The 23,999-nt window shown below is 36.6% G+C and overlaps 1 protein-coding gene across 2 annotated transcripts in view; it reads right to left on the reverse strand.

Moving 5' to 3' along the window:
- Positions 1 to 1,127: 1,127 nt before the first annotated feature.
- Positions 1,128 to 23,999, reverse strand: part of PLCB1 (phospholipase C beta 1) — a 744,009-nt gene continuing 721,137 nt past the window's right edge. For both annotated transcript variants that reach the window (XM_005568372.4, XM_005568373.4), the window contains one exon: positions 1,128 to 4,408. In XM_005568372.4, coding sequence (XP_005568429.1) covers positions 4,181 to 4,408 — 228 coding nt within the window. In that variant the 3' untranslated portion in view covers positions 1,128 to 4,180. The remainder of the gene's footprint in view (positions 4,409 to 23,999) is intronic.

Raw genomic sequence — 23,999 nt, forward strand, 5'->3', positions numbered from 1 at the left:
AGCCAAGATTTGAAAGTAACCTAAGTGTCCATCAACAGATGAATGGATAAAGGAAACATGGTAACATATACACAATGGAGTTCTATTCAGCCATTAAAAAATGAGATCTTGTCATTCGCAACAATGTAGATGGAACTGGAGGTCATTACAGTAAGTGAAATAAGCCAGGCACAGAAAGATGAACTTCACATGTCCTCACTTATTCATGGGATATAAAAATTAAAATAACTGAACTCATGAAGATAGAGAGTAGAAGGATGGTTACCAGACGCTGGGAAGGGTAGTTGGGGAAAAGAGGGCGTAAGGATTATTAGTATGAGCAAAAATGTAGTTAGATAGAATGAATAAGATCTAGTGTTTGATAGCACAACAGGGTGACTACAGTCAATTAATTTATTGTGCAATTAAAAATAATTAGAAGAGTATAATTGGATTGTTTCTAAGACAAGGAAAGGATAAATGCTTGAGGTGATGGATACCCCATTTACCCTAATGTAATTATTATACATTTTATGCCTGTATCAACATATCTCTCTCATGTACCCTATAAATATATATACCTACTATGTACCCACACATTTTTTTTGAAAAGCTAAGAGATAACAGATAATTCTGATTGTTTTAAGCCCTTAGATTTTAGAGTCATTTGTAACACAGAAGTAACAAATACACTGTATTTGGGGTGTCTCTGGAACATTCACATAAAACTCACACATACATTTCTTATCCTATCAACATTGTAAATGCTTTTAAAATCTGTTCTATAAGAACATTTACATCAAGTGCTCTGTCAATTCTTGTCACTGCAACTATTTGCCAAAAAACCTTTGACCGTTTTGCTTTGCTTAACTTTGGTCAAGGAAGACAGAGAGAAAGGAAGGAAGAGAGGAAGGAAGAGAGGGTCTCCATTATGGAAACAATGGCAAGTGTAATGCCACTCCTGGATGGAGGGTGGCAGAATGACAGCAATGAACACTGTGTCCTCTGGCACACCCAATATCCTTTACGGGCATAGATGTGCCCTGTCAGAATGGGCACGATGGCCCTAAAGACTGGCATTATGTCTGCTCCCACCACTTTCCCTGTCAAAAGAAGGTTGGCTCTGACACCAAGAAATAACAGCTGGATTGTGTTAAGAAATTTTTATTGTTTCCTTTGGATTTGTGATGAAAGCACATAAAATTACAAGTGGAAGAAACATCATGCCACAAAATTGCATAGAATTATTACAAAAATGTGAATTATGCATTTTAAATAATTTGAGATAGAAGAACCAAAATATGTACATTTTAAGAGCTTCAAATACTTTGTCCTATCTTTTTTTCTTCTTAAAAGGCAAGAATCACAATGTCCAATCCATCACAAACAATATTAATACAGTGCACAAGCGCAACATTAAATTCAAAGTAATGCAAGCAATGGCCCTTTTTTTGGAATTATTTAAAGACAGCTTATCTACTACAGGAGTATTAATTAATGTGTGGTGATACTCAAATTTTAAAATGAAATGTAAAAAACCAAAAACACATGGCATGTCATTAGAACTTTGAAAATTGGTATACATGGCCAAAACCATGCTATTCTCAGTAGTGTACAGGTATCAGAGAGACACAGTCTAATTTAATACACAGCTCTACTCTCTATTATAGGAAAAACCACAGTACAGATTTTCACACATTCAACAAACAACAAGGCAAATACATAAAGGCACAAAACTGCACATCATACAGACCCCTTTTCTTTATCTTAGTCTATTTCAAGTAATATTAATATTATTAAATGATAGTATCATTGTAGTAGTTTCAATGATGCAAGATGGACAGTGTTACACACTACCCCACAACTGCAAAAAGTGTCATTGTACAGATATAAAAATGTGATTACAGTAAATGGCCAAATACAAACATATTGTAAAATGACTAAATTCACTAAGATAATGAAATCCAACTACCAAAACAGTTTTGTGTAAGTCAAGGTTATTCAACTTTATTCTATCTCTGGACTAAAATGTGATACGATGTTCTGCAATAATCACCATTGTGTTTGGTTATGAATGCTATTATTAGTTCATTCTTCTGTAATTTCAGACAGTCTGTAATTTTGTTTATAAAAATGCAGCATTCGATTTTGACCGTTCTCGCTTCTTTATGATTAATGCCTTTCTTTCAAAGTGCAAAAGTAGAATGATTTACAAAAGATTTCTTTTTCAGTGGAAGTTTTATTAAGTGTCTAATGAACACCCCAAACCCTTCAGATCAAAATATAATAATCTCCAAAGAGGATGTGATTTTCCCCTTGCGTCTTACTAGATGTGTTTTTTTAATCAAACACTGTTTCCTTATGTTTGAACTAAGCCTTCATTTTGATTAAAATTTAATTGTGATCTCTAGTTATTGCTTAAAGTTAAATAAAATAATTTTCATAAAAATATTAAATTCTTGAAACACAATTTTCAGGACACAACTGGTTTTTGCGTTTTAAGATATTTCGCTAAGCTACAATCAGACAGGTTTATTTTAAAGTAAAATAAAACTGTGATCATCTGGCTTCTGGGTTTTAACTTCAATACTCATGTGTTACCTTCTAAGTTACATTTTTCTATATATTATTGTTTTTCTTTTTTCAGAACTTTCAATCATGCTTTTGATCAGTTTTACCTTGATGTAATTTGTTTCTCTTATGCCACCTAAAATAGGAACTTGTAAAGACACAGTTAAGTGAATTAAATGTACTTAGTAAATATATAATGAAAGTTTTTTTATGTTAGAATAAAATAGAAATGTTTCAGACTTAAAAATTATGGAAGATTCTAATAAATGTCCCTATTTCTGTCCTAATTTTTTGACCATTAAAACAAGCTTAAAATCTGATGCTTAACATTTAATTTTTGATCTTGCAAAATATAAATCAAATACATATAATAAGTTCTAAATCTACTTCAGTTTGCATCAATGGCTCCATCAATTATTTCTTAGCATCTCCATATAATTTAACATCCATGTAATCTAGATGTTTGACCCTTTTCTTCTCTATCCATTTGTCCCTGATTTTGGTTTTAAGTCTTGTGGAAGAGATTTGGGTCATTGTCAATTAATAAACACATATCTACACTTATGTGTGTGTGTATGTGTATATGCACTTACATGACTAAGTGGGTACATATATACATGGAGATAATACCTATCATTTACATGTGAGTCTTTGTATTCTCTAGATAAATATTCAATCTCCCTCTCTATATTAAAAATAAATGAACCATAAAAAATGTCAAACAACAAAATAACCACTGGAACCTGTTCACTCTGATTGAATATCTGCTTAACATATGTCAGCTCAACTATTTTTATTCAACAGACCATTTGTAGTTATTTGATCATTTCAGGCAAAAAACCAATGAATACCCAGACTCTGAGTGCAAATAGTCAATGCAAACAGCACACTGCCTGGAAGTGTGTGGCTGACTTGTTGATGCAGCCAAATGTACAATCCATATTGCTAAGTCTTGGGATGGCTTCACTGGGCAAGGATACAGTCAAGTGATTTTTTTTTTTCCAAATAGAAAACAAACGTATTTGAATCACTACGGTATCTAATAAAACCATGTCAGCAACAAATACATTGATGACTCTATGATAAATAAATTAGCAAACTGCAAGTCACTGGTGCTTGCAAAGCGAAGGATGAAACAACGTAATATGCACGTTGACTTGAAGATAATGGTAGTTGAGGGGCAGTTAGAAAAAAAAATACTCAAAGTAGGCTGTTCAATAGTGTTAAATAATGCTATGCATTTCTCAAACTATTTCTATGACTTTGAAATACTTTACACCAGAGCTTCGAATAAAAACATGAGCTCGATTTTCTTCAAAGAAGACACTGTCCTTCATTAAAAGTTCCATGGAGCCTGCGAGTTGCTTGCTTTGAATTTACTATTGGAAAGAAAACAAAAATCTCACATACATGCATTCTTTACTAGTAGACCTGCAGAGGTTTCCACATGACACATGGAGCCTGGGCATGGGACTTCTTCATGGATTCCTCTGGAACTCTCCCTTTGGTGTGGATTTTAGGCTAAGGGATGCTTCTTGGGAAGATGGTCCTGGGCAGTGATCTTTGTAATAAGAGAGAGTCCGATGTCGCTGGAGTGGCCATGCAATTTCTGAAGGCCTGGCAGGAGCATTCACAGAGGAGTATCAAATTCTTTTCCTGGGATGTCTCCTCCCAGCTCCTCACTGGAGGGAGTCTTGTGGTTCACTTTTCCAGGGTCTGAGGACAGGGAGAGAGGGGCAGAACCGTGATTGCTGTCTTCACTGATCTTTCCTTTCATGGCTTCCTGCACGAATTCCAAAATCTCGAGGGGCAGTCTTTTGAATTTGTCTTGGTATTCTTGCTCCAGCTCCACCTGCAGCTGGGAGACATCAAGAGGGGAGATGACTTGAGGTTGTTTGTGTTTCTTTTTTTTTTTAAATTATTATTATTTTTTATTATTATACTTTAAGTTCTAGGGTACATATGCATAACGTGCAGGTTTGTTACATATGTATACTTGTGCCATGTTGGCGTGCTGCACCCATCAACTCGTCAGCACCCATCAACTCGTCATTTACATCAGGTATAACTCCCAATGCAATCCCTCCCCCCTCACTCATAGGTGGGAACTGAACAATGATATCACTTGGACTCGGGAAGGGGAGGTTGTTTATGTTTCTATACCCACTCCCATAGAAACTCTCTGAAAGAGATATACAAAGGGGGCCGATGAATATATCAACTGAAAATATCATTCAACTACAGAGCAGATGTAACAAAGTTTAGTTGGACACGTCATTTGTCTGTAGCTGAAAGTCAACTTCAAGTTATGTGTGGCACAATAAGGCTTAAGACTCAGAATCAGATGAATAATGGTATCTACAAATGCACACACACACACACACACACGTGGGTCTTTTGAAAAAGATGTCAGAGGCTGGGCGTGGTGGTTCACACCTGTAATCCCAGCACTTTGGGAGGCTGAGGCAGGTGGATTGCTTGAGGTCAGGAGTTTGAGACCACGCTGGCCAACATGGTGAAACACCATCTCTACTAAAATACAATACATTAGCTGGGTATGGTGGTGTGTGCCTGTAATCCCAGCTACTTGGGAGGCTGGGGCAGGAGAATCACTTGAACCCAGGAGGCAGAAGTTGCAGTGAGCTGAGATCACGCCACTGCACTCCAGTCTGGGCGACAGTGAGACTCCATCTCAAAAAAAAAAAAAAAAAAAAAAAAAAAGGACAGAAAAAGAGAAAAAGGTATCAGAAAACTATAAATAAAATAAAATTATTTAAAAAAATATAAAAAGTAAAACGATCCAAAGTTTACATTTAGGGGTTGAAAAATATTGATAGGTGAGCGTTCCAAGGTCAGCCATGAACCTGGCTAGGGGAAGCTAAGAAGCTGAGTAGAGTAGACAGAGTAGTGTGGAGTGGACTTTGGGATGTGCAGCTTTAGTCAGAGGCTGGGAAGCCAATGCTGGGGTCTAAGGAGCAGCTCGATGCATTTTCACAAAGTAAACAAACTCATGTATCCAACTTGAAATTTTATTTTGACCGCTTTTGCCACCTCTTTATTTTGATTCATTTTTCATTCTAATTTTTATTTGCCTTGTAAACCATTCTAGCTACCCTTTAAACTGTCTTTTAATGTGTCTATTTTACGCCCTGGAGAATTTGCAGATGTTTTAAAGTCCTGGAAGCCTTTCTTCAAATGGAGACTTACGTGGATGTCTCAGTCATAAAATAGCATTAAAAACTGGGATTCTCTGGTAGACAGGGAGAGAAGCAGGGCAGCAGGGAGTGATGTCTGCTAGGGAGCTGTGCTGTGCTGAGTCCAAAAGAAGACCTTGAATTTTAAAGAAAATTATCTCTGTTTATCAATTGGTGAGCAGAGAGAATAATCCTTGAAACACCGTGTAAGGTTAAATGTTTCCCCCATACCTCCTTATTAGCTTGGAGGCAATTTTTAAGATATGGCCTTAACACCTGGACTTTTCCTCCCTGCTTTTCAAACTTTAAGATGCACACAAATCATCTGGAATTTTGATCTTGATTCTGTCTGACTAGGAGGCCTGAGTGGGGCCTGAGCTCCTGCGTTTCTCAACAGTTCTTGAGGGATGCCAACGTGGTTGATCTGCTTTGGCCACTCTGATAGCTCCCTGTCTGGGTTCTACTCTCAGCCCCCATTTCTACTTTTTATCTTGATCTTGGCTGTGCATCCTCCATCTGCAGTTGTCAGGGCAGCCTCTGGGGCTTGTTCTGATCCCTGGAATGCCAGGGTGAAGCCAGTCCCCAGGGCATCTGTCTCTCTGAGTCTTAGCCTCCTTCTAGACAGTGACAGCAGCTTGGGAACATCTTCTTTAGTTCAACTCCTTTCACTCTCACTTCTGTGCCACATACATTTTGCCAATACTAAATTATTTAATTTATATTAAGCAATCCCTTATCTATCCCAAAGTTCTGAAATCCAGAAATTTTCTTTTTTTTCCTTGCAAATTTGTGGCAAACTCCTTGACATGAACTGATATTGGGATGATACTGATACATAAAATATGTATAATTTCATGTATCCCCTGTCATATGACTATTCATGAACTTAACTGCAGACATATTAATTTGTTTGATTTTGAGGATTACTCAGGTCTCCCTGAAGTGTTATGCTCATGGTATATGCATCACATTGCCTTTCTAAAATCAGAAAAGTTAAAATTCTGAAAAACAGGCCCCAAGAATCTCAGATAATGGATTATGGATCTAGTTCAAATGACTTTTTTTTTTTCACATCAAAAGGTGTGTGACATGCACTCATATGTTTATCATAGCATTATTCATAATAGCGAAGACATTAAATCAACCTACGTACCCATTAATGGTGGACGCATAAAGAAAATATGGTACATATATAACATGGAATAGTAGGCAGCCACAAAAAGAATGAAATCATATCCTTTGCAGCAACATGGATGCAGCTGGAGGCCATTATCCTAAGCAAATTAATGTAGGGACAGAAAACCAAATACCACACATTCTCACTTATAAGTGGGAGCTAAACATTGGGTATTCATGGACATAAATATGGGAATGATGGACACTGGGGACTAATAGAGTGGGGAGAGGAGTCGGGGACAAGGCTTGAAAAACTAATTGCTGGGTACTATGTTCATTATCTGTGTGACAGGATCATTCATATCTCAAACCTCAGCAACACACAATGTACTCATATTACAAACCTGTACATGTACCTTCTGAATCTAAAACAAAAGTTGAAATTTCAAAAAATTTATAAATATTATTTAAATATCAAAGAAAAATAAAAATAGAAAATAAAAGAAAAATAAAAGTGGTATCTGGTAAAAATGGCTTAGACTGAGTATTGAAAATCAACTATTCTCCCCAAATGTAAAATGTGGGGTGTTTACGAATCTATTTGCTAGCACATAAATTCTTATAAGCTGAGGAGGAAACACGCTGTGAGGGGGCGCTCAGGGCCCTGGACTCATGTGGCTATGACGGAGCACCTTGTACAGGGCCCTGCTCTTCGTGTCAGCACATATGAGTCACTGGAGCATCAAACAGGAAGAAGACAACTGCCAGTTCTTTCCCTGCTGTTCCAACAATTTAGAAGGAAGTGGGGGTTTTTACAATGTCACACTCTTTTGCACAAGTGAAATCTTAGCCTGGTGTTTGACAGCTTCCATTTACTACCATTCAGACCTCATCATCAACTCACCTCAGTTTTAATTCAGTAACACATGTGTTTCCAAGGAAGATAGGGAAGGGAGAAAAGCAAGTAACCCTGTTTTAAGAAAACAAATTGCTGTTCTCTTATAGGTTGGACTGGGGGACCCTCAGCTATGGATATATTGTACCTGACCTAGCAGAAAATTTCTCTTAGGTTAATGCTCATTGGTGGACAAGACCCCATAGTGCTTAATAAGTGCTATTTCTTTAATTATTAAAAAAAGAAGTAAAATACAAGAAAATGTCAAATACCTAAACCAATGATTTTTAACATTTTTAATAATTTAATTCTAAGAAAAACTTACATTTCAGTAATTTAATTTTGATAATGATTTTTAAGAATTTATAATAATTGACCCAGTTGTGGCTAAGTTATAACTTTAGTAGACTTTTATCATGGGCTAGTAGTAGATTTTATCATATTCTAAACTAAGTCACTGCCTCATGACATATTAAGTGCCATATATTTCACACTTTTTAAAAAGCCGTTCAATTGTTAATGAATTAATTTCAAAATTGTATTTATTACATTCCAAGTTAGAGCTTTTGCTTTTTCTTCTTAAAAACTAAATACTTGTTCATTGTAAGAAAATATGAAAAGAATACAGGGTAATTCTGGCTCCATTCCAACAAAGGCCCATCCTTCAGTGGTCTAGAGCTATTCCAGACCAAGGGTTGCAAACTCAGGTGTTTACAGGGGCCAGGCTTCTTATTTTCATTACACATTTTCATCAGGCTGTGTGCAAGAAAGTGGGGGTCGTGGGGGTTCTGAAGAGCTAGAGATGACAGGCACTGTCTAAAGGGGGTACGAACAACTCGGTTCTAGCTGATGCTTGTCAGATTGAAAATTGAAATCAGAAATCCACATCTTCATGTAAGAACCTGAGTTTGTTGTTGGCAATCAATTCAAATCACATTTGTCAGCGCCACTGGGCTCATGGAGAATTTACAACCTTCCCCCTAGCAGATTTAAATCTGGCTTTAACCAGGGGACTCCAGAAGTGAGGTCCAACTGTGGAATTCCAGTTTAGATCTTTCCTAATTTTCCTTCCCCACAATCCTAGGCTTAGATGGTCCTCCACAGATCACCAAGGCTTCCTCTTGATTGCCTCTGTTCTGGGGTTCAGCATCATCCTATCTAATTGCCACATTCTAGGTTTTGTACTCTAATATGTGTTGAATTTTTTATTCTGTGCAAGTGAAACAGTGTGTTAGGTGTGAATGGTAGATCAGTTGTGCAAATGGCAGTAATTCTTCACCCCTCCTTGTAATCATAACCTTAGTGGTGTGACTTTGCAGCTCATCCCATCCTAGCAAAGAATGGAGTGGATTTCTCTTCTTCTTGAATCTGGGGAGGCCTTGTTATTTGGTTCTGTCTAGGAGAATGTGTCAAAAGTATATGCTGTTCTGAGTCCAGACCTCACAAGGCCTTGTGTGCTTCTGCTCTCACAGTTAGAAGTTTACTCAGCCATCATGTGAACAAGCTCAGCCTAGCTTGCCAGAAGAGGAGACACATGGCTCAGTTATTATACCTTTTCCATCACTTCAATTAACTATCAGATACAAAAGTGAAGCTATTCTAAACCAGCTCGCCCCTAGCTGACCACCAGCTAAACACAGACATGAGCAAGCCTACTGAGATCAGGTGAGCCTGGTTCAGACCAGAACCACTCCATAGACTCATCAACTTAGCAAATGCTTATTGTTTTACTACTGACTTTTGTGGTTGGTTGTTAGGCAGCAGTATTATGGCCATAACTTCGAGTGAGGGGAACAGAAAGGAGTCTTATTATGTGGCCTGGCCCCATAAAATACTCATAAGCTAACTCAGCAGGCCCCATCCTTTCATTATTGTGGTCTCAAAGCTAACTCAGTAGGCCCCATCCTTTCATTATTGTGGTCTCAAAGCATATTCATGGGGAAAAAAATCACCACAGGACAGATAGACTTTCAAGATACATGTGATTTTGTAGGCTATGCCTTGGAGCCTTTCTCGCATAACATTGTCAAACATGAGTTTGTTTGATCTTAAGTTGATAAGACCTCTTTTTGAGGTCTTATGAACAAGAAAGAGGAAAGAACATGATTGACTTTAACCTTTAAATTTAAGATGAGTTGTTATTATTATACTCAGATATTAATAAAGAAGAGTGTTGCCAGAGTTTGTTTTATTATAGGCCCAGTTCTTCAATTTGACTAGTCAGGCTCAAATTCTAAATTTCTCAGTTAACTTGATTTTCAAAAGATATTGCCCACTAGTCATTTTTGTGAACTCTGGGTAGTTAAGCAGGAAAAGGCAATACAGTCAAGTTCAAATGTATTCAATTCTGCCTATGTTATCAAATATTTTTGTACTTGGGATGCTTTTCTGACTCTGACATTCTTTTCACCTGTCTTTTTAAAAAGGCAGAGATTTGATCTAGTTAAGGAAAGCTTTTAGATGCATAAACATAAGTGAAGACCAAGGAGCAAGCAAAGTTACTCTTGAAGGTTAGCTTACAATCAGAAAACAAACAAACAAAACCCAGTATAACATAAACGTGGCATAAATATAAGACAGGTTACTGAGTTATGAATCAGAGACAATCAAACCAATTTCCTAAGGAAACAAATTGAAACCAGAGAACAATAAGCTACAATGGAATAACAGAGGAACTGAGAAAACTTAAAAAAAAACGCAGCTGGAGAATGTGCAGACAGATATTTGCAAGGTTTTCAAAATTTGGAATTCCACAGTCCAACTCAGGTCATTTTGCCCTATGAAGTCTATGAAAGATCTTAATACAAAGTATAAAGCCAATGTATTTTATAATATAAATATTAATATATTAATATACAAATATGTTATATTTTATAATATAAATATAACATACTATATTATATAATAATATATTCTATTAATATAATATATTACACATATTACATATATTAATATTTATATTATGTATATTACATATACTATATATATTATGTGTAATATATACTATTTTATAATATAAAATATAAAGCCAATAACAATCTTAGGATGGTTATTTACTTCTGTCTAGGAGAATGTGCCAAAAGTGTAATTGTAATTGTGAATAACTGTATAATCATGGGGTACAGAGATCTTTTTAAGCAAGACAGAACAACATAAGAAAGAAAAACATAGATATTTTTATCTAGATGAAAATAATCCATTTCTCTGAAAAATGAGCATAAATAAAGCAATTCATAGGAAAAGAAATACAATACAAAGAATATATGTACAATACAAAAGAAGTACAATACAAATATATATATTTGAAATATAGATGAAAGCATCTCGTTAACAATCAGAAATGCAATACCACAATACCTTTTCAAGGGGCATTTATTACATTGATTAATTTAATTTAATTCATTAAATTTAAAATAAATTTCTCTTAAAGAAGCAATAACATTCTGAGAAATTGACACTGAAACATTGGGCAATAATTTGACAAAATGTATAAGAAGGCAAACATAGGCTTGTAACCCAGCAACTCCAATTTTGGGAATTCGGTCTATAGAAACAAAACCACCAACATATAAGAATGAACACACTAAGATATTCATTTTTGTACATGAAAAATAGCATTGTTTTAGCATTGTTTGTACAGGCAAGGCAACCAAAAAATAAAACAAAACAAAGCCAGCCTGTGAAAACTACCTTAATTTCAATGTTTTGCCACATATGCATTATGTATTGTCTATCTCTACATTTTTTGCTGAGTCATTTGAAAATATTTCAGGCATCATGACATTTCACCCATAAAGACTGAAGCATACATTTCCTAAAAAGGTTTCTTTCTGATAACATTAGCATATTTATTTATTTGCTTTATATTAATATATACAGAAATAGTTTCAATATTATGACCTGTCAATAAAATAAGCAAATGAAGCTTGAGACTTTTTTAAAGTTCTTTTTATTCATCGGATATATCCCACTAAGTGTGCACAATTATATTATTCTGCTATAATTCACTGAAAGTAATTCTATTCTTTGTATAGTTATGTTACCTTGAATATAGACATAGGATCACTTGTTTCAGTTTGTTTCCTCGGTAGACTTTTTTGATTATTTTATTCTTTTTCTTCTCTGGGAGCATCTGGTGTGTGTGTGTGTTTGTATGTGTATGTGTGTGTACATACACACATATATAAATAAAATTGACAATTTAAAATTGTATGTATTTATGTAGTACAGACTGATGCCATGATTTATAAATACAACATGGAGTAATTAAATAAATCCAATTAACATATTTATCACCTCAAATACTTATCATTTTTTGTAGTGAGAACATTTGAAATTTAATCTCTTAGCAATTTTGAAATGTAAAATACATGCTGCATATACTTAAAATTTAATTCCTTATAGTCTTTTAACACTTTAAAAATATATCTCCTAGCCTTTGAGAGGCAGGAATGATAATACGGTACTGTAATTATCTTGCTTAGAATATTCTGGAATTTACTGCTAAAGATTTGGGAAAATAGTAAAACTAACAAGCCAAGAAATAGCAAAAACATGAATAAAACTTAAGTGTTTCTGTAAAAAATCATAAGGCTCTCACTTAAAGAACTGTGATGTAGTCAAATAATATAAACCAATGGCTTTGAAAACAGGGAGAAATAATTACATTATTGTGATAAGTGAAAAAGTTTACCTATAGTTGTATATGTACTGTGATAATAACTATGACCATTTTTTAAAGAATACAAAACTACTTTGAAAAGAAACACTAAAATATAAACTGTGTTAGAATTATGAGTATCTTTATTTTTTCTATTTCTCATTTTTATGGTTACGTGATTATTTTATTTTTAGCATAAAAATAGCATTCTAAAATGAAAACAAAATCTAATATAGTTTTTATAAAATACAAAAAAGAAAAATGTAGAACTCTGAATGTGGGATACAGTGACTAGGACAATTTTACCAAGAATTACTGCAAGGACTATAGTATTTTAACCTCAACTTCATCAGTTAGCTAAGTGGATATTAAAAGCAATGGGAAACACATTAAAATAATACATTCATAGAATGAATGGTTTCAAAATTAATCCTGAGCAAATGTGCAAGGCCTCATTTTATTTTTAGAATAATCTCATGAAGTTTGCTTCAAGAATAAAAATAACAGAATCATATGAAATTTACAGAGTAAGGTTAGCTAGGTTACCCAAGCATTGTTGGAAAGTGACATGTGGGAAAATGGGACCACATGCTATATCCCAACCACTTCAGTTTTTGTTTGTTTATTTGTTTTCCACTAAGTTTCCTTCGAATAAATTGCCATAGGACTTTGAGTCAATATGGCTGACTGAAAATTTCCTTTTCTATTCCAAACATAGGAAAAGGCAAAATAAAACAGTACATACATACTCACTTATATTTACAGCTGAGTTTGAATATAAGGAAAAGAAATGCGTAAGTCACAGAAGTAACAAAGGAACTCACAGTTAACAGAGTTGATTCTCCATTTTGCGGGACTAGGAGAGATTGGAAGAGGAGGCCTCAGGATGCCGGGTGTTGGAATGCTGAACCTGAAGTCCCTGCATAGAGCCAGGGGTGCCCACCCTTGAAATGGGAACTAGGAAAACCCAATCCACAACCTTGCGGAGGCGGCAAGGAAGCAAATGATTCATGGAGCACATTGAGGAAAAACATCCACAAAGCGAATCAGAAACCCATGAGTGAGGGCAGTTTCCAAATCATATTACCCCTGTAAATTGAGTACCCAGTTCCAATAAATTAAAGCAAAAACTGTTCAGAAACTGACAAAACCCGCTGAGTCCCAGCAGAGGCATAGCAAATTCAGAATGTTTGGAGTCCTCGGCAACCAAGGGCAGGACTGACACCTATAGACAAACAACTCCTAGGAAACATGAACTCAAGTTCAAAATTACAAACGACTTAAGTAAAATGCAGCTTTTGTTCAACTTTGTAATTCAAGGTTGCCATTGGCAACTGAAATCTAAAGATAAGGAGTGAAATGGTGATCAGTGTATTTCTAAGTCAAAGTTGAAAATACTCCAGACATAAACAGTAGTAAATTGGATAGTTCATGCCAATGTAGAAGAACGCAGGCCATTCACAATGGAAATCAATTACTGCTGCTTTTTATTGGGTGCTGGAGTATGGTGCCTGCCTATATTTTGGGTAGATTTTCCTAAATATATTTTCTTCAAAATAATATTAAAATTAATTTTTAGCTTGTGAACAAATACCTATTAGCAATAGAACCTGTTACACAGGGCTAAGAAGGCAACATAAGTTAAACTGATGCCATAGATCTACACAAAGTAGACAATTCACTTAGGGATAGGCAAGATTCTTTCTCCACGTAGGGTTTAGAATGCTTGCATTTTATGAAATATGACCTTGTGCAGCTTATTTAATCTCCTGGAATTGTAACTGTTTCATACATAAAATACGAATAATAAAACCAATCTTCCTGGGCTGTTAAAAGGTTTAAACAAGATCATACATATTAAATGCTTAGCATACTCTGATTTGCTTATTAATAAATATTGTATAACCTCATTTTTAAAAAGAGAGAAAAATGACTTAATGCAAAAAAAAACATCTAAAGCCCTGCCTATGAACCAGTCCTTGTTCTTTCCAGTTAATTTGAGTCATTATTTGGTCAGTTATGGCACTTGATGGATTTCTCTTTTGGGACTATATTCTGGTTTGTTGTTGATTTTGATGCATTTGTCAATAAGTGGTATTTTGAACACTCTGACTCATGCAAGGCTCTGTTTGGTGTTGTGGTGACTGAAGAAATCAAAATCCTTCCAAGGTGAGAAGCAATGAAAGTGGGGAAAATAAAACATTGGACTGAATGAGTGCTACACACAAGACGGATTGTGTGGATGCTGAAAATGAAGACTGTACTGTAGCCTTAAGGTAATACAGGGAATACTTTATGAAGGACATTAGACTTAAAAATTGAGCCTTGTGGAATCTGCTAATATCTTTAGCATTATCCTTATCTCGGGCAGAAGCTCTCAACACTTCCTCCATTGGACATATAATAGATGACATTCACTGGGGAGACACAGCTCTCTAGCTGTAACTTCCTTTTCCCTACACAATCTATAGGTATATAGTGAAAGTATGTAGATGTGATAGAAAACATGAATCTCAACTTTGAATCTACTCTAATATATAAAAACTAAATTATCACACATTTACTTTCATGAATTAGCCATAGATTACAATGGAGGGATTACAATTCTCACATACTCTGTTTTCATAATCTATGGCTAATTTCACAGATGGATGCACATTAAAAGTGACAAGATAATGTACACACAAAGCACCTGGGGATTTTGTTAAGATGCAGGTTCTGATTCAGAAGATCTGGCATGGGGCATGCTACTCTGCATTTCCAACAAGCTCCAAGGTGATGCTGTTGTTGCTGGTCTAAGAACCACACTGTGAACAGCACCACTTTAGACAAAGGTCTTCCAACAATTTTCTCCTTTTGTGCATCCTCTTCCTTCCTCAACAACATTACTTCAGGGTCTAGATGAATATTAAACAATTCTTTTGTAGATCTTGTATCTTCAGACGCTAATGGTCAGATTTAGATTCAAAGTGTTCATTGGAGGCTATTGGGTGAAGGGCAGAATGAGGGTTGCTAAGTGTGCCAGAAAGGAAGGATGGAGGAGTCAAGGACAAGGTAGGCAAAATTCTAAGTAGATCCAAATACTGAATCAACAAAAGAGGAAAGACAGAAGCTAGAGACCATATGATTTACCAAGCACAGTGCCTAACATGAATTTCCTTTTTATACTTTATTTCAAGTCAAAAGCCAAATGCATTCTGACATAGTTCTTAGGTGTGAACTCCTCTATATATGCATATACTCCATGAAACTGCCATAGAGGAAAACTCCTAACATAGTCCACGCTTTTATACCTCCTCTGAGTCCTGAAATATATTTCAAAATTTCTAATCATCTCACAGGTGTCTAGAGATTACTGTAGGAACCTGGAAAAGGAACACTTAACAATTATATAGTCAAACCCTTCATGACTTAGATGTCTCCGAAAACGACTTTAGTAATTATACTCAAATCCTTTCTTTTATTTAGTGAAAATCTGTGGCCCAGAGAAGTTAGTGTCTTTCTCAAGGACATGGCTGGCTAGTAGCAAAACTAGGACCAGGACCCTGTCAGTTCTCTCCCCTGTGGCAGATTGACTGGATTAAATGGCTCCTCCTGTATCCAGAGCCTTTGCTTTATTATTCTCAGTTTCTCTTATGAGAGATGTGGAGTCTATTTCTCCATTCCTTGAAGATGATGTGGTCATGTGATGACATTGGTTAATAGGATGTTAGCAGGCATGGTCCATGCAGAGGCTTAAAAAAGCCTTTATTAGCTTTCACTCCTATTCCTATGGCATGCCATGAGAACATGCTTGGACTACTCTAGTAGAAGATTTAACACAAGGAAAAGAGTTGAGTCACCTCAATCATCCCGGTCACATACCCCAAATTATCCTAGATTCATCAACATCCAACTGATACCCAGAGATGTAAGATGGCCAAGATCAGCAGAGACACCTGCCTGACCCGCAAGGAACCACAGATGGATGAACACGTCCAGCTAAGCTCCGCCATACTCAGCCAAGATCAGCTGAATCCCACAATCTTATGAACTAAATAAATGTTTATTATTGTAAGCCAGTGAAGTTTTGTGTCTGCGATATGGTATTATTATTGCATTTCCCCCATGACTCTTATAATTTCTTTCAAAAGTATGCATTAAATTCTGTGGCCTTGACATGAAATGAGTTGTTTACCATTTTCCAGGAGCAAAATTCTTATTGCTTTATATACATACCCAAGCCACTTACCCTAAAAGCAACTTATACTACAATTTAGGACAATAATTATGCTACTCAGCAGGCCACGTCAGTCCAGCTAATACATGGGTTCTCAGTCTTGAACTTTTTGTGTGAGCACTGGAGTACTTTCTCCTTATAGGGGCCTGTGATTAAGACCTAGAAGTTTTCTATGTTTAGTTAGATGTTTTCTTTTGGAAGACTCAGCTGGGCATAAAAATGATTGTGAATTAGGAAACCAATTTTGATTTTACTAAAATGATAAATAATCAAGATAATAACCCAAAGGCATTTGTCAAACAGAAAGTTACTATTATATTTGAAATACCAAAAGATGTTCTAAGTCTTTGAAGATCCTGTGCTCTGGGGTAAGGAAGCTTAAGAGACGTGTTTTATAATCTCGAGAGAGTAAACATTCAGCACATTGTTCATCAAGTCCCATCAGTCAGGAAGTGAGGAGACTAAAGCCTACCATCCCAGTGGTTCAGTGCAGAATCAAGATCTGAATACTAAATTCTTGCCTCCTGGCCAGGTGCAGTGGCTCACGTCTGTAATCCCAGCACTTTGGGAGACCGAGGTGGGTGGATCACTTGAAGCCAGGAGTTTGAGACCAGCCTGGCCAACGTGGTGAAATCCCATCTCTACTAAAAATAAATTTTAAAAAAATTAGCTGCATGTGATGGCCGGCACCTGCAGTCCCAGCTACTGGGAGGCTGAGGCACGAGAATCGCTTGAATCTGGGAGGCGGAGGTTGCAGTGAACCAAGATGGTGCCACTGCACTACAGCCTGGGTGACAGAGTGAGATGCCGTCTCAAAATAAATAAATAAATAAAATTCTTGCCTCCCATCCAGGGTTCCATCCCCACCATTCCAGGCCAAATGTTCACTGTGTAAAAACAGGATGTGTGAAGATCTCAGGAACCTGATATTCTTGTGTGTTGAGGGGAAAATAACAAAACATTCCAATGTATTTTCCTTTCATGTTCAGGATTTCAAAGTTGCCTTCACAAAATAATCAGGAATTGTCTTTTATTGAAAAGTGATGCTGAAGATGGGTCCCGTGGCCAGGGTCTTACTGACCTGCTGTCCTCTAAACAATACAGTACGGTTTTGTGGAAGGCAACAAGAACCCTCAACCAGCTGCAATTAGCCCAGCACATTTCCAAATCATCACGGGCTTTTCTTTGTGTCTGTCATACTTGGAAAATCCTGGTGTTTCACTCCCTCTGTGTTATTCTTAGTTTAAGAAATGTTTATTTGATCAGCTAGTTGTTTTTCTGTTTTCCATTAAGTACAGTCTAATTTAATCAGAATAGTTCTGTAAAGAATCAGATACCATAAAAAAGGACAAGCAAATGGAAAACTGGAATAAGGAAAAATCATAGATTAAAAGAAAAAGAAAAAAAAATCTCTCAGATTATAACCAACCTAGTAAATTGCTAATAAGGAAATATAGAACCATAAAATAATTATTTACTATAGTAATAGTAACATTAAAATTAACGGAGTGCTTCTTGTGTGGCAGGCACTGTTCCCAGGACCTTACATGTATCGTTAATACATGTACATTAATTTCAGAGTCTCTGAACTCAAATATATACGGGGCTCAAGAAACACAGATCTGTGAATGAGATCTGGTATAAGGCAATTGAGAAGTAGTGGAATCTGTAGCCAAGTGGAATTGTATTTCTTGTATAAAACACTCAAATTCAGCAATTTTAACATATTCCAAGAGTCCAATAAAAGGCCCAACTGAGTCAAGTCACTACTTTGTGGCTTCGGATTTAGCCGCACATGAGGAGCAAGTGCATGCCAGCCTACTCCAGAGAGGCTAAGAAAGACACCACCAGAAGAATCCCATTCTCTTAACCACACAAACCCTGAAAAAAATCAATAAAAGGCCTCTGGGCAATTGAGATAAAAGGCCATTCAAAGGCTAATTATTTTTAGATGAAGGATGTATTTCTTTTCAATCAGGTGGAATGCCACCAACAGGAAAGAACTGAACATACATTATGAATTCAATTCTTACACTGAGTCACATTAGAAGCAAGGTCAGTAGTGCAGATGGTGCAAGCAACCATCTCAGAGAACCTGAAGTCCCATGAAGCAGCGTCCTCAGGAAGTCTCGGATCTCCAAAGACTTTTTCCTGTAGGGGTCCTGCCCTTGTGTGGGCCTCAGCTCAGATCAGTCTCCTCATCGGTGCATGCCTTTATGCTAACTCCTTTTCAGATTAACCAAGGATTAGTAATTACCCAACTTGAGCCCTAGCTACAACCACTTTCTCGACTCAAAGCCTGTGCATGGCATTTACAAAACAAGTGACAGGCTGTATCAAATGTCCTAGAATGAACTCAGCTATGTCCCTGGAGAACATCCTTCTCCCGATCACCTAAAATTAGTTTTGGTTTTTCTTTTTCTTTTTATAAATGTATATTTCAAGAGTGGTTAGCCGTCCTAGGGTTTTATCAGGATAATTGATTTTGATGCTTAAGGGAGTATGTCCTAATTACATAGTCCCTCCTTCTAAATATGATGTTTATGTCTCCTGCTTAAATTGCTGTGGTTTTAGGGTATTTACAATTTTTTCTGAAAGGAAACTAGGCATTTGTTTCTTGGCCTCACAGGCATTTTGAGAAGCTTGATTGTTGTGCTTGAATTCTCCACCCAAGGTGAAGCTGAAAATGATGATGGGATTTCTCAGCGACAGCAAACTGAGGCAGGGCCAGATCAAAAGACAAATGAGTGACAAGGCCTGGGTGGTTACAGACAGCAGACACCCATTCTTCTAACTAGATTACTACCACATGAAAGTGTACACCCAAGGTGCCACATCTGATTTTTCAAAAGAATCCAGAAATCTGGATTTTGTGTTAAACCTTCTAATTTGTCAGTGTTACCTTAAGTTGGAAATTTACAAAACACCACGCAGATCGATTTGCAACTTCTGTAGTATTTGGGTAATGTATTCCATCTGTCTGTCTTTGGACTTGATAGATAACCACCTGAAAGTCTGCTGGGGCCTCCCCATTCAGGGACTGGCCTCTATCCTTTTCTTTGTTGCACTAGAGGAGACTTAACCACATTGCGCTGGTGTCTCAAGTCTTTAACAAGGCGACTATCACATCCCCAGGTAAATTTTTGATCCTATTCTTGAATAAAAGGCATCTGCTAGAGAATATTGGACATCTCCCTCTTTTCCCTTGTCCTTATTCGTCATGTAAGTGTGGTGATGTAACTGTGCGAAACACACCGGGTTTGGAAAGAAAAGTCAGACAAGCTGAATAGCAAGTTGTTTTTATAGAAATCCTCTTTTGCAAGTCTTCTAGCCCAGATCCTTTTGTTAATGGATCCATTTCTCGAAGAGGTCTACAGAGGTGACTTGGAATACAAAGTCATCACTTTACTGATTTTATCTTTAGGGTCTTTGTGAGTAGCAGTCAATTTAGAATAATTCTACATTTAGCAGATTTGGATTCCAGTATTTTGGTCTACATTGCAGAAAATAACTCGATATCCTCAAAATTTGCATGCACCTGTCCACGGTGTCTGCTGTGCCTGGGTGCAGCTGCCAAATCCAGAGATGATGTTTACAAGTCCTCCCTACCACTTTTTCACCCAGGCATGGCCATTTGAAAAATTCTTGCCAAAGAGAAGTTAGGGCAGGGCATTTTGGAGACATATGGGGAATCTCTACTATTTCTTTCCCTTTTCCAGCAAGATCCTAGGGATGATGGAGCCCCATTATGAAAGGAACCTGGTTCCCTGAATTGCCATGATGAGATAAACTGTTCATCAACTGGAAACACATTGGATTGTTGTACAAAAAAGAAATAAAATTCTATTATATGAAGCCATTGATATTTTTATACTGTTTGTCACAGCAGCTAGTATTATGCTAACCAATACATTCTCACATACATATTTTGTGTTGCATGATTTATCTTGAGGTCAGGGGAATGATGAATATACATGCAGATATGAGTGTTTCTCTTATTTATGATTAATCTTTATTAGCCAATTTTTATGCCATAAGGATGGCCTCTTAAATTTCTGGGGGCCTTTTTGGTTATTCTGAAGTTTAAGTGGAATTAGAGAATCATCCTAACAATAAATCTTGAGTACTTTATAACTACCTTATAACTATGAGAAAGAAAGAGCTAGTGTTATAAAGCCCAGGGGCACTTTTAGTTTCCATCAATCTTTATCTCTTTCTCCTTTACAAGGAAAGTGCAAGGATGAAAAAAAAAAAATCTCCCTTTTCTTCCATTGTTATCACTGGATTAAGGTACATACAGTACCTATGGCCACAGTGAAGTTACTGTTATAAGGACAGGAATGGGTGACTTCAATTTAGTACAATTGCAAATTAGTTTTAAAACACTATTCATTTTTCTTCTGCTTAGATTTAAAACGCAGAGCTGGTCTGCTAAATCTTGCTTTCTCCTTCCTTCTTCCCATCAGATAACTATATCCTGGCACATATAATTCTGGTGCTGCTTCCCAAAACTTGGGGTTTTCTTCAGATCACTCAACCCAGGAGATTAAAAGCCATTGTGATGCATCATAAGCATCCTTACTTACACAGGGGTAAATGACATTAGAGAAAGCTACAACTAATCTTACTGTTGACAGGAAAAATCTTCTAGGTTCTAGTTCTAACAAGCCTGTTCTGGTTTTTGGTTGGCATATCAGCTGTAGAACCATCCTAATTCCAAATCATGAGGACCATACTGCAATACTCAGAATACTGGATTGAACGGCCAATACCACTGACTCATGGCTCATTCTCTATTTACATCTTCTCACTTTTTGTGGCCTTCTCTACCTCACACATTCATTGATTCATTCATTCATGTATCCAAAAATTTAGCGAGTGTACTTCTATAAACCTAGCACTGTCACAGGTGCTAGGCATAGAGACATGAGTGAGACACAACCCTGGCTTCAGGAAGTCCCAAGACTAGTAGGAGACTGTGAAACATAACATAATAAGGTGCTACGCTGAGATGTGTAAAATTCTATGCAATATACATGGTATATTGCAATATACATGGGAAAATTATATGCAACATACAAATGTAACACAAAGGAGGGAGTGACTACCTCTCCTTGGCATCACAGAATAGAAATTACCTAAGACCAGAAGAGCTGGATATTAGTAAATGCCTGTCTTTTTGCACATTTGTCCAGGCGACTGCCACTTAACTTCATCAAAGGCCCACCACATCATTTCCCCCTTTCTCTTTGCACACATCAAATCAAATTTTAAAATAACTAAAAGGGGAAAAATAATAAGAACTCTGAATTGTTTTTTGAAAACTGAAATATTTTGTCTAATTGTATGCCAAGGAGAATAAAACATTCTGAAAGTTGAAGATATCTCTGGATACATCAGTGATCAATAAGAAGATAATCATAGGCGTAATTTTTCATAGTGCTATGTAAAATGCCACTCAGAAACCCTACCAACTTAATCTCTTACCTATGAGTTATTGCTATGAATGACCATCTTTCAATATGTGTTAATAAAAAATGATTATAAATATAATAGGGTTTTCGACTTTGGATAGAAGATTCCAACTTTGTGTGGTTTGCCTTCTTCAGAGGTAGAAAAAACTTCCTTTGCTTAACTCTTCCAATTAGAAGCAGATTGAAAATCAAGGCCTCTTAACATTTTCTTTGTCCGAAGAATATAAGGTACTTCTTTTGGTTATAATGATAAAACACAAAACTGATTAGGGCAGGAGCAAATACAATGTATGAGGTTATACAGAGCAGAAGCTCTCAAACTGAGGTCTCTGGAACAGCGGCATCAGCTTCATCTGGGATCTTGTTAGAAACACATGTTCTCAGGCTCACCCCAAACTTAGTAAGTCAGAAGCTCTGGGGGTGGGAGCCCAGTCATCTGTGTTTTATTGTCTCCTACCTGATTCTGATGAATCCCAAAGAGTGAGAACCATTGATTTAGAACTTGAAGAAGCCTTGCCGGTGATTCTCATTTATGTGAATTGTAGAGAATCATTCATGTATTTAATGGTTAAGTCTTGCCAAAAAGGTAGTGTCAGATTTGGAAAATATTTTCTAAACCCAAACATACTTGATTATTGTCAGACACAGGTGTGGGTTTAATGCCACTGAAATTTGAATTATGGAGACTATAGCATTATAATCTTGGGGAACTTCTTATCCAGTTTGAAGCTAATGATTGCTAGTGCCCAGTTTAAAGCTCTTTGGCCTAACCATTGTCATGCAGACTGTCCTAATTCAACAGCTTGCTTTCTCTCGCAGGGTGCAAAACTGGTTGAAAGTACCTGTTCAGTTGGTGTATATAGACTCCAGCTCCCTCACCCTTTGCAAGAAATAACTCTAAGGTGCTTAGTCTATGCAGTTTCCCAGGATTTCATGGTGGTACTGATCACCAGTTGCCCCCATTTGTAACTTGTCTGAGAAAAGCCACACCTTTTAATTGTTACCTTCCCTTTCCTGCTTCACTTCCCTACTTCCCTGCTGGTTTCCTGGGATCACTGCTCAGAAACACTACTAGACTCAAATCCTTGTCTCAGGATTTGCTTTTGGGGGAACCCAAATGAAGACCTTAACTTAGTCCTTAGTTTGAATTTATTAGCTGGCATATATTGAGTGGACACATTACAGGGTTTTCTCTTAGTTTTGGATTGATGTGCCCTAGTCCCTGATGCATGTTGACCTTATTTGACTTGCTTATGAAAGGCTTGGGCTGGAGATTTACCATAAATTACCCAATCACTATGTTTAGATTGAAAAAATATCCATTTCTTTCTGAGTCTAAATAGTTCTACCTGGACTTGAAGTGATTACATTCAAGCAGCAATCCAAGTAGGTTTGAATATCTTTTGGTCCCTGACTCTAACCATAGCCAGTTAGATTCCTGGTACATTATATGTGATCACTCAGGTTAAGGTCTATAGACCTAACCTGCTAAGAAGCTATTTCCAAATGGAGAAGAGAAATTGATGTACAGGAGAAAAGATAGGCTGCGAACAAAATGTGCCCAGCACAGTGATGATACACATTCATTTTCCGCTTCATCCAGCAGCATATGGAATAGACGGATAAACTAAAATGCCAGTTGGTCCTGGTGTTTTTGTTACATAACATTTCAAGTGAAAGAACAGGTTGTCAAGAAAAATTATGCTGAAATTTAAATAAATAAATCATGCATGACATAGTGAGTATATTCAAAAGCAGTTTATCCCATCAAAACAAGACTAAATGTATTCTACAAGAGGAAATATATTACTGTGCTGTATTCAGTAGCAGAAATATAAATGGTATCCTTAAGAAAATAGCTTTTGCATTAAAATAATAATCAAATAATAAC

Source organism: Macaca fascicularis, chromosome 10, assembly GCF_037993035.2.
Source record: "Macaca fascicularis isolate 582-1 chromosome 10, T2T-MFA8v1.1".
NCBI lineage: Eukaryota > Metazoa > Chordata > Mammalia > Primates > Cercopithecidae > Macaca > Macaca fascicularis.